The following is a 13,089-nucleotide window of genomic DNA, read 5'->3' on the forward strand; positions in this document are numbered from 1 at the left end:
ATCGTTTAATAATATAATTTTTATAAAGATAATAATTAAGTATTTTGTTATAAATAATGATTATCCTAATTATATTTTAGATTTTTTATATTCAAAATGAGATGTATATCCCGTATTTAATTATGTTTATCTATATTTAGTTACACAAATTAAAAAATGAAGTTTTAATAAATTGTATTTACGCACAATTTATTTATGATCTTAAATTTTAAGTAATGTACATCACTAAACAGTACTTTATACATAAAAAATGATTTTTAAGAGTTTTTGTCAAATATTGTATAATATAGTATATATAACAAATCAATACCCTATTCATAACTAAGGATTAAATGATTAAGATTGGTTCTCTAGTTTTCAAAATATTTATAATTATGATTTAGACTCTTTTGCATTTATATGTAGGATTGTATAAACACACATGTTTATATATATATGTATATGGAATTCTTATGAAATTAAAAATCAAACCACAAGTCTTACAACAAATTATAATTTAACAATGTCCGCTTTACATGATATGATATGATATGATTTTTTTTTGTTCTACATTCTTTAAATTATGAAAGCACAAATTTACACACCCGGACGTATAACGACTTTACCACCCGACAGACTGTCTGCATATACAAACATGACACACAAATTATCATGACATGATTATCTTACAAATTCTCAACTCTCTTCGTCTTCTTTGTAGTGTAGTCCAGGGTCCAAATGGCTGCATAATCCACACCAACAATGAACAACTACTACCATTTGCCTCCTTTCATTTTGGTTTACAGGAAGTAACTTAGTTGTTCTTTCTTTCTTAAACCTCCTTCCCCATACAATTCATTCCACTGTTTTAGCTCACCCATTATACATCCCTCACTAGCAAAACTAGCAGCCACCTGTCATCATTTATTACAATTCAGATCCTTAACCACACAGGAAAAGGAAACATGGTGATTCTACTTGAAACAACTTGAAAGTATGGCTAAAAAGTGAAGCGGAATGGAGAGATGTCTTATAATTACTAGCTACGGTAAGGGGGTGTTTGGGATTGTTTATTTGAAACAACTTATACTTTTCTACGAAAACACTTATCAACTTATTATAAGTTATAAAGGTTTAACTTCTTCAAAAACTCCTTATTACCGGTTTGACACCGGTATAAGTTGTTTATCCAAATACTCAAAAGTGTTTACTACCGGTATAAGTCAATAAGTTGTTTTTATAAGCAATCCCAAACACCCCTAAGAAGAAGAAGAAGCAGGAGATTGAGATAGAAAACAGCATATAATAATAATAAGAGGAGGGATGAAACTGTAATATATTTACTTGATTCTTTGCCTGCCTCATATCTTCCATGTTTAGAGGCCTCAGGTTAATAACTCTTTCGCTTTCTTCTTTTGTCTCTTTGGCTTCATCACTTCCCTTCTTGTCCTTTGAAATCAGAAAAATTCAAAACAAAATCAAGTTGTATCTCAATCTGAAAAATGGTTAATGTGCTTTTGGGAAAATAACGACAGATTGGGGGAGAAACGGAAATAAAAACACCAAGTAACAACTTACGATATCTTTTTGTCTCTCTTGCTGCATTAGTTCTCGCACGGGTCGATATGCTGCTGTTACACACAAATTCTGTTTCAGTAGTTAATGCCAACTCTCGTTCCTGATTTCTTATACATATCCAGGTCAATAAGGCGGTGTAGAAAAACAAACCTTAAGATCACTTCCGCTATATCCCTCTGTCATCATTGCAAGCTCCTTAAAGTCCAACTCTTCTACCTTTTCTTTTGCCAGCAGAGTTTTCAAGATCGTTTCTCTGTTATCCACCGATGGTAGACCCACCATAATTCTGTACGTGGAACCCCATTAGATTATAATCAGATATTCCAAAAAGATCCCTTTCCAACATATATATATTCGAGAGAAATGGGACTCTGGATTGGAAAAGGAAGAAGCAAGTGTAGATACCTGCGCTCAAACCGTCTAATAATGGCTTCATCAAGGTCGAATGGTCTATTGGTGGCTGCAAGGACAAGAATGCGTTCCCCTGGTTTAGTTAGCAATCCATCCCAATGTGACATGAACTCGTTCTTTATTTTTCGCATGGCTTCATGTTCGCCTACTCTTGTTCGCTGTCCTAGCATGCTATCAACCTCATCCACAAAGATTATAGTTGGAGAAACCTTTGCTGCAAGCGTGAATAGAGCTCGCACGTTTTTCTCATCTTCACCAAACCATTTTGAAGTGATGGTTGACATTGAGACATTGATGAAGCTTGCTCCTGCTTCATTAGCAATTGCCTTTGCCAGCATGGTTTTCCCGGTTCCTGGTGGTCCGAAGAGCAATATGCCACGACAAGGTTTAAGAAGGCCACCGTTGAAAAGGTCCGGTCTTCGAAGAGGAAGCATAACCAACTCCTGTAGGGACTCCTTTATCTCATCAAGGGCTCCAATATCTGAAAAAGTTACTCCGATCTCATTGGCGGGGATAACCTCTGGCCTTATGCGCTTTTCAAATTCGTTGTCAGGAGGACCTTCCTGGTGAAGTGGTGAGAAATATGAAATTTGGGGAAGAAAACCAAACCAAACAAAAAAACCCAATATATCCCGCTCCCGCTTGAAAGTGGAGACTGAAATGTGGAATTTATACAGTCTGACCTCTATCTCGATGCCTAACTCCCTACTTCCTACCCACTAACTATAGATCTACTACCCTAGTCCTGTTTATATTAAAGCATAGGTCATGTACTCCTCCAAGGCCCCACTACAGCAACACTATATACCCTACTAGAAGAAAACTAAGAATTGGTTCTTCTGGGCGATGGATATTATATCCCAAGATAACAAAACCTCATAATTTTCGAATTGCTGGTATGAATTTGATTACATATTCGTTTCAATCCGTTCTTCTCTTTTAAAGATGGTAACATATAGACGTACCGCTTTTGGAGGAACTGATTTTTCTGCCTCATTTTTGTTTGATGCAACACTTTCTTCCCCTTCCGGTCCCTAGAGGAATTATGAGATGAAAGAAGCATGATGTATCGTGGCAAGAATGAAATTTTCACCAAATCATATACGTTTACAACGAAATGCTAATGTCTGCAACAAACCTTGGATGAGTCGGCATTTGTCTCCAGCTTTAGAGTATCTTTTCCACCACAATACCCCTCTTGGAAGATGTTCAATCCATGTGACAAACTGCAGTAAGATCAGTGATCAGACAAAATTTGTATCATTCTAATATATGCCGAATGTGGGACAAACAAGTTTTCTTTTTCCGTCATATCTAGTGTACCAACACACCCGAGGGTGTCTGGGAGAGGAAAGCACAAAAGGTGATAGGAAAGAACCTGGTAGATGATATGACGAGCTTTCCATTTCGATATTCTGGATCTTTGTTACTCATCAAATGATAAGAGATTGCAGAGACCACGATTTCTTCTATGTAATTACTGATAAACATTGTGTCTGCGTGACAAATTGAACCTAAGTCATCACACTCAAGATCGTTTGCTGCTAACACCTCAGCAATATGGTTTTTGTTATCTTGAAACTGGATCTTCTTCATGTTCTCTTCTAATTGTTCTTTCCAGTCGATGAGATGATACTCATCTTCAGGTGGTTTGATTTCAATATTGTAAGGAAATAAGCAGCCAATTTTCTCACTGACTTCCCCACATTCATTATTTGGGTCCAACATCCGCGAACCAAGAACTAATGTTGATCCCGACAGTTTCTTCAACATTTTATCAAACAATTTATATGTCCGCGGTGATTGAAGAAACCTCTCTACATCCCTGATATAGAGAATGATGCCGGTTGTTTCGGAGAAAGAGACTAAAACCTGCAAGTGGTGATGTTGGAGGTTAGGACCTTGGTAGGTTATATAATTAGCCGGGAAAAAAATGCATTCAAGTAACTTCAGGGAATGCCTCATTTTCTCTATGTAAATATGGTTTAGTTGTAATGGCCGAGCCCAAAGCAGCTGGCTCCCAATGCCCAATAAACCTCCAAATGAACTTAAAAAGCATGACAAAAGTTATTGCCTTATTGGTAACCACAACTTTGAATAAGTTCATAAATCTATTTTTCTATCCACATGGGACAGGTTGTTACACAAGCCGTGAGTGAAATTTACCTTGTATAGTGCCTGCAAAAGAACTCTTTCATCAAAAGGACAGCTGCCCACACGCTTGAGAGAAGCTAATAGGAGTAAACATAATTCAAAAGATTAGTAACATATGTATACATTGTTCACTTTCAACTGTCACATTAAAATGTATCTTCAGGTTTTTATGCATCGAAAGACACATATGCTAGTAGGAGGATGTGGGTGCCTCTAATAATCCCCAAAACCAACATTCCTCAATGATCAAAAGATTTTGGTTTCTAGTTCTCATTGTCATTAAAGAGACACATTTAATCATTAAGTCAACCTGCATAATGAACTCATACTTCATGGACATTAGTTATTTAAGATGTTAGCAGTCATTTCCCTCCAATCTTGATATTTATCGATTAATGATAGAATGGAAGATCAAAACACCAACCTAAACTTGAAGAAGGGCACTGGGAATTGATAGCACTTGTATCAGAAGAAGCAGAGGCGTTCCTATGGTGCTTTGGAAAATAATTTGTGCTTTCTGTACTCCTGCAAGGTTTATAATAAAATTCACCTTATCAACTATAGCCAATAATATATATTTGATGAGATGATGTTGGTTTGGCAACCATACCTGGATTTGGCAGCTGAGCCACTGCTTTGCTTAGATGAAGCTCCTGAAAGTTTCCAGCCAACCGAATCGTATGAAGTTGTTAAAAGGAATACCAAAATAAGTAAATACCAAGTAACTAGACTAGTATTTCAGTAGTGTCATATTTAGCAAAGGCAAATCCCCAGATGCCATCAAATTTACCACCAAACTTACTACAATTTCTTTTTATAGAGAAAACATAAGAGTTAAGACACTTTCTCTCCGCTCATAATCACTTTCTTTTAAGAGAAGGAAAAAATGGTGAATTTAATAGGATCCATTGATTTACTCATTCAGAATAGTATCTTATATTGCTAATTGAAATATAAGGAAAGAAACCATGAGTTAAAAAAGAGCAGGCTTGCCTGTAAATGAACAAAATTTTATTGAATTTACTTGAATTGATTTCTTAACATTTAGAAGGTATTCAACCAGTCTTTTCCTTTACTTAACACGACTAACCAAATGTCAAATAATTTCACAAAATTAGGTCCTTAAAAATACAACTTATTAGTTATGTTTCCTCAATTGCATGTGGTATGACAATTCATGTTTGTATCTCTTAGAACACTCTTTTACTCTTTGAGGAAAAATGAAGTAACATCCATCCTGCTGAAATGTCATCTTATACTTGAAAATTAGCATGGGTAGAACCTTTTAGTTAAAATTATGATTGAAATGTAACCACTTCCTACAGAATATCGACACCAATCGTGGCAATGGATATGGTTTAACAATGGGTAACTAGTTATTTATCTTCTTGAATTCGGACAAGGAAATTAAGCATGGCTTATCAAGGATAAAGTAGAAAGAAACAAATCCACTAAGAAAGTGTTGGTGAGTTGTTGAAGTAGTATCAAGTATTTGTCCTACAGGCCAAAACCTCAGGTTTATCAAGATACATATATGTATATATGTGGTTTGGGCACACTTCTCCTTTGAGCTAGTTTTTGGGAGTAAATTCTACTTAAGTCCATTTATCATGCTATTAGAGCAAGTTTTCACAGGCGAAGTTGGAAATTGCATTTATTTGTATTTGTCCTGCATCGCCAAGTTGTCAAGATACATACATATATTAGTTTGGGAACCCTCCTCTTTTGAGCTAGCTTTTACGAGTGAGTTCTATCCAAGCCTGTTTATCACACATCATAAATGACAAAAAACGTGTACATTCTATCATACCTCCACCATCTTCCTTTGCTGTGGAGAACGATCCAAGTAAAGTGGACATCCGCTCCATTGCCATGTCAGAAATAGACCTTTTGACAGACTATACAAGGAGGAAACTATATATCAGACCATATTATATGTTTAAAGTTCAAACAAAATCATAAATACTAGTTAGGTTCTTAAAACAATAAAAGTTCCCCTTGAAAGCTAAACGAAAATCCTACAAGAATGGATAAGCAAATATGACGCTACAGATAAATTATTCTCCACTTATATCTATCTTACAATTTTGCTTACAAGAATTCATGATGCAATTTAATCTTGAAGAAATTAAGAATATAAGAGCAACCCTTCTGGGTAAATTACGTTGAACTTACAGAGTCTTTCTTAGATGTACCATACTTGCTCTGCATCTGTGGGTAAATACCAAACATTAATACAAGGTAGTAAATTCTGAGCTTGGAGAAAGTATTACAAGTCTAGAAATCACCTTTACAGAAAAGTCTACGATGTCCAACAATAGTAGTTTTGCTTCAAAGTCATGTGACAGAGCCTTTGCAAGCTTTTGGTGGTAAAATTCTTCATAGGATAACATATAGAAGATAATAAATTTAATCAGGCCACAAATGAGGCATAACATATTTGAATGTGGAAGAGATTACTTACCAGCTTGTCCTGAGAGCAATATAGCCCTACTTGCAGGCGAAAGATTTCGGGTATGCTTAGAAACATCCAAGTGTTTCAAATGAACATATGCTGCACTTGTTAATAACACCCGAGTCTGTTCGCTGGCATTGTATTTAACAAAAAGAGGAAGGTGGGATAGTTAGTTTGGTACAAAAATATACGTTAGACTGAAATCCTAACCAACAACTTCAACAGGATAGTGTTTCGACCTAAGAAGCTGCTTTCAGACTTGCAATAACCGAATTTTGAAGTGGAATATACCACTTCCAAAATTGATTCTCTTTGAAATGGTGGGAGTAGTGATTATATGGAATGTACTCCATGAATACTAGATAATCCTAGGAGATTAGGCGGATATTTGACCGTGAATACATGTTCTTTCACAGACAATTGCACATTCATTATCAAAACGTCGTTTTTAGACCACAATCTCAAAACAAAACTTTTGCAAAATTGATAAATCTAACTTCAAACGTTTGAAAATTTAAAAATCAAAAGCTAGTTTCGAGAACAAATTGATCGTCAACAGTGCTGAATTACAGCTACAGCAGTATTCTCATTACATATTGAAACTTAAACATAACTCAGTAAACCTATTAACATTAAGTAGCAAAAAGAATCACCTGATGTAATAAGGGAATTCCTTAAGCGTGATCTTGTCATCTTTTCCATCGACGATGAGCCTGAGAAGTTCCTGCTCAATTTGCGCCGGTGTGACGCCTTCTTCCAAACCACCGCTAGTCCATTTGTTTACTCCAAGCCCTACTCCTACGCCTACACCAACGCTCAATGCCGACAACAAAATGTGCTTCTGCTCCATCTCTCTAAATCTTTACCTGATCCAATGTTTCAATCTCGCCGATCTCTGTTCCAAATCATTCAAAATACGATACGGCGGCCAACATAATCAAATCCGTGCCATGGAAAACGGGAAGAGATCTGCAAATTAAGGCTTTAAGAATGCGTCTGTGTGTAAAGAGAGAAGATATAGATATAGATATTTGTACGTATATATATATAGAGAGAGAGAGAAGGTGAGTTGTATGTGTTTTAATTGGCGGAACACAAAGCAATTCCATTGTTGACTTTCTGACTTTCACACGCTGACTGGATTTTGGTGGGAACCTCTGTTTCTGTTATCTCCCGTGTCCAAAAAAATTCTGTTATGTTAGTGTTCAAAATATTATATCAAATTAATAATTTAAAATTTTTCATTTTTTATATAATTTATTTGATTTAATTTTTTAATTATAACTTAATTTATAAAACTAGAAAAGTACTCGCGCAATGTAGAGACACATCTCGATTTTAATGTTTTATTTCATTATTTGTTTTCATCGATGTTATAATTCGATTTTATTTGTTTTTAAGAAAACAATAATAATTTTATTTTTAAATAAAATATAAATTTGATAAAAATATATCAATATTAATATCAAATCAACTATTTAAAATTTCTCATTTTTTCAATGTTAATATCATTTTTTTATGGTAATTTCTTTAATCTTTTTATGATGGTTCTTCCTTCTAATAATCAACATATCTATGATTATCTACTCCCAGATGAAGCAATAAGAATTAAATATATTAGCTATTTTTGTCCATTCTCCATAAATGTTATGAACGATAACGGAACTTTACTCTAAAAATAATTAAGTTTGTATTTGTTGGATCCGGATTTTTATTGCTTTACTATTATTGGGTGTCGGAGAAATAAAGGGGGTGTTTGATTGAGGCAGATGAATGAAAATAAAAATGAAATTTCTATTTCCCTCAGTTTAACCTGTAATTATAATTTGGGTTTAGAGGAATGAGTCCATTATATTATATAAAATCAAACAATTTCTTTTAGTTTCATTCTCATTGATTACTGTTTAATATCTCCAACCAAATACCTGCTAAAAGTTTAAGAATTACGATGAATTTTAATAAGACTTTACCTAAAAAGTTTGATGGAGAAATTTTTGAGGGGCTAAAAGAAACTTGAAAAGCAAGTGTGAGCGTTAAGAGCACTTATCAATGATAAACAATACTAATTAATGCAACTAGAAAGTAAACAAATGGTAGTAATTCGTTTAGTTTATTGTTATAATCTAATGAATTTTAAAATTTTATTATATAAAATACAAGAGTGATGTCTGATTGGTTTGAGCTTGGTTTCAAATGTCTAAAGTACCAGGAGGCACATGTTAAAATCCAAGGAGGAATACAAATTCTCTTGTGGTCACGGAGGTTAAAATACTGTGAGTCCGGGCTATCTGCAAAGCAGATGGTCATCCTGGGATTAGTCGGCTCGCATAGCGGATTGGATATCCAGGTTAATCAAAAAAAATTATATTATATAATGATCATATAAAAATTAAAACAATTTTTAATAAAAAGAAAAATCTAAAGTTTGTGAAGTATTTTGCTGTATAAGTAAGGATCAACTTTTGTTATGTATTTACAAATATCTGTTAATTAGTTTTATAAAGTTCAAAAATAGAGTTTCAAAAGGTTGCGTAAATTAAAGTATCTGCAACAGTATAAAGCCTTGTTTCATGTGTCTGTTTAACTTTTAAGCAGTGAGAAGTACTGCTTCCTTAATCCTTACCATCATGAAAGAGAGAATGCTCCTTGCAAACGGGATATTAAAGTAAAAAGTGATTACAACTTCATTATTATGATATAAATTAACAATAAACTGCATGATTAAATGAGTTTGCACTAGATGTAACTGTAGTCTTAGTAATCAGCCCAAATATGCCTGTTCTATACCAACGTACTATTTCGGATGAATGGGGAATTAAGTCGCTCTTTGATCTGCAGAATAAGGCCTACGAGCTCTCTCTTTTCTTTTATGGCAGAGATCTGTCCAGCTATGGAGCTAAACCAGTGAATTATTACGCTTTCTTTAAAGCATGGTTGCTTCCAAGCACACCCTTTTAATTGTCATCACTCGATCACTTCCTTTCCGACCAATTGATTACTTAGGGACCATTCTAAGTACCTCTCTTGGGAAGAACATCCTTCAGCTAGCCTTAAAGCATCCAGCTCCTTGACTTTCCACGTAATTTAGAAGAAAAAAAATGAAACATAACCATTTGGATGTCTTTCGGTTTGTCACATGGAAAATTTGAGCGCTCCAAATTTCTACTCGCATCCAAATTTCCGACCTTTTTACACATCAAGGATCATATCCCGCACAACCAAATCCGTATATGCCCACTTACTTACATACGACAACCCGTGCTAGTATGCCATACGAGGAGTCTGAGATTTCAAAAACTTATGCTAAAAGAAACTTAGAAAAGATAAATCTTGACGAAAACAATGAGCAAATAAACTGGGAGCAGTAAACAAAGACAAATGAAGCTAATTGAAGATGAATTCCTTGTCAATGCTTGGCTCAATGTTTCCACCGACAACGTGACTAACAACAATCAGCAGATAAAGATTTTGGAGACGGATCTCCAAGTACCACAATAACAATCGCAGTTCATTTATTGAAAGAGAAGCAAACATCTTGAAGTCTCATTGGTGTAAGATAAATTATCAAGTATATGCTTTCAACCAATGTTTTTGTTTGTAATTAATGAATGAATGTCATGGTAGATGGTCGAATGACCAAGTGATGGAAAAAAACTCGTGAATATTTGTTGGGTTTTTTTCGGTTTCAACATGTTTGTTCACCTTGATAAAGGGGTTGTTTGTTTACCTCTTAATAGTTTCATTAAGAAGCAATATTTGAATCGTTAAGAGGTAAATCTTGTTTGGTAAAAAAAAGTCTACCTCTTAATGGTTCTAAAACTCTCTGAATGATTTTATATCATGGGTCTCCTTAACCATCCAGCGCCCTAATTTCATTTTAAATAATTATCAAACAATTATATTTCATTTTACATTATATCATGAGAGCCTCTTAATCATTCTGACCGCTTATTCATTCTGCACTAAACCATTCAGCAACTGTCAAACAGCCCCGTCCAAAGATATATTTGTTTAAAATGTCCAATAACTTTAAAATTTAGAAATTTGTTGGATTTTTTTATCGCCTTCAATGTTTACAATACGCTTAAGATACTCCGTCAGGTTGAGATGCAAGAAGGATGAGCGTAAAGGGAAGGGGTTGTGGAATGTGAATAACACGGGGTGTCATTTCGAGCATGTCATGAAACGACATTTTTTGAGCCGTATGCAGTAAAAATATTCTATTTGTAGAAGTTGTAAATGTTTAGTACTATAAGGGAACCCAAACAATTTAAACATATCGTAAAAAAATTAAATATGTATACGTCAAATTAAAGACATTATTTATTTGATAACAAATTATAAAGGAGAAAAATATTGGATAACGATCTCCTGTTTCAAATTCTCGCATTTTATTTATGTCTACTAATTACATTAATACATTTTTATCAAAGAGAGAATGTGAACTTGAATAAAATAAATTTAAAATATATAAAAATAAGATTTGTTTTAATTTTATTGGTTAAAGAAGAATAAAGACGTATGATTTTGTAGGCAAATTATCGTGTGAGAATAAGAGTTAAAGTGAGATGTGTGTATATTAATATTTCTCAAGTTTCAACTAAGCTAGAAAACAGGAAACATAATGACCAGTATGACCTTAATTTAGATCTCGATTCTCCAGCGTTGAATAACTGCCATGTCAGCATGACATGTAACGTGTGGAATTACACGCAAGCCACTTTAGCTTTTCACACTTTCCACGTGTCACACGCCTCACCGTAACTTTTTTTATTCCCCATATATTATTATTATAAAAAAATCTATTATTTTAAATCTTTGGTTTTGTTAAGCAATTTAACAAAATACTAAATTAATAATTAATTACTTAAATCATTTAAAAAACATGAATGTCGTAATCAATTTCACAAACAATTTGTAATGATTATTAATAAATGAATATGGAAGTTTTAGAACATATATTTAAAAAACCATTATATTGTTTAAGCATCAAATAAATCATTATAATTTTTGTTAAATCCTAAGTACAATAAAATTTGTTTTTTTTTATTAACCTGTATATCAAACCCGTTATACGAGCTGACTAATGTCAAGGCGACGGGGAGTCACCATATTTGAACCTCCGTGGACACGATGAGATTTTTATTCCTCCTTAGAATAAAATTTGGGATTAACCTGTACAATAAATTTTTTTATTCAAACTTGGGATTTCCAGACATTTTTTACCTTTGAAGTCCAAGCTCAAACCAATCGGGTTCCACCCTTGTGGTTATAAAATTTGTTTTTACAACTATACTGTAAAAATGTGGGCTAAATGAACCCTCACATAAAGCTAAATACAATTCTATCTACTAATTTTCTCTTTACGCACATCAACATTAAAACATACATTTTCAATTTCCAATACATGACTTAATTCTAATATTAAAATGAGTATTCATAGCAATACCCTAAAAAAAATCCTATAATTTTAACTTTTACGTGTTTGACATAACGTCCGAAAACCTGATTCAATAAATGTTGAATCTTCACTTGTTTAAAAAGGGAATGTTATTTGTACATTTTTTATGTCAGGTTCAAGTTGATTCATACATTGAGAATGTAAAAAGTAAGTCATGATGTTAATGTATATAAGAAATAAATTTATAAATAAATATACATTTAACAATATATCACTTTAAAACACTTACTTTAAATTCAAATATGTAATTGGTTGACATATTAACTATAATAAATAGTAGTAACAAATAATTAATATTTACTTATGTTTCATTTAAAATTTAAATTTAAAAAATAAATATTAATATAAATATTATTTTACATAGTTAGTCATACAGACTATTAAGTTTTTTTTAATTAATCTGGATATTCAACTCGTTATGCGAGCCGACTAATTTTAGGATGACCAGCTGCTTTGCAGATAGTCCGGAGTCACCGCATTTGAACCTTCGTGGCCACAAGGAGATTTTTATTTCTCATTGGATTTAAACTTGGGACCTCATGATACTTTTGACCTTTGGAGTCAAGTTTAAACCAATCATACACCACCCTTGTGGTTAACTATTAAGTTTTTTTTTAAATTATATATTTATATCATATTAGTAAAATTTGTTGACGTAACAAATAAGCAATTAATTTTAAAACTTTAACATAAATCCTTGTTATTGTAAAAAGTTAGATCCAAAATTAACTATCAAACAAGACTTGAATAAATATGGAGGTCATTTGGCCATTATTGGTATAATTTTTTTTTATTTTTATTAACCTGGATATCCAACTCGCTATGCGAGCCGACTAATCCCAGAGCGACCATATGTTTTGTAGATAGCTCATAGTCACCGCATTTGAACCTCTTTGGACGCAAGCGGATTTTTATTTCTTCTTGGATTTGAATCTTGGACCTCCTGGTACTTTTAACCTTTGGAGCCAAACTCAAGCCAATCAAGTACCACCCTTGTGGTTGATATATATTTTATTTTGCGTCATGGAAATTATATATTCAATAAAAATAT

At 33.3% G+C, this 13,089-nt stretch overlaps 1 protein-coding gene across 1 annotated transcript; it reads right to left on the minus strand.

Annotated features, from left to right (window-relative positions):
* Window positions 1-483: 483 nt before the first annotated feature.
* On the minus strand, window positions 484-7,568 carry LOC112508679. The gene is given in 16 exon segments (XM_025113370.1): window positions 484-893; window positions 1,324-1,428; window positions 1,558-1,626; window positions 1,708-1,843; window positions 1,963-2,531; window positions 2,934-3,002; window positions 3,080-3,194; window positions 3,347-3,840; window positions 4,135-4,199; window positions 4,547-4,647; window positions 4,733-4,775; window positions 5,933-6,020; window positions 6,298-6,333; window positions 6,411-6,499; window positions 6,587-6,708; window positions 7,231-7,568. Coding segments are annotated over 16 exon segments (2,412 nt in total). The 5' UTR covers window positions 7,428-7,568; the 3' UTR covers window positions 484-779.
* Between the last annotated feature and the right edge of the window lie 5,521 nt (window positions 7,569-13,089).

This window comes from Cynara cardunculus, assembly GCF_001531365.2.
Source record: "Cynara cardunculus var. scolymus isolate 2C chromosome LG 3, CcrdV1, whole genome shotgun sequence".
NCBI classification, from domain to species: domain Eukaryota; kingdom Viridiplantae; phylum Streptophyta; class Magnoliopsida; order Asterales; family Asteraceae; genus Cynara; species Cynara cardunculus.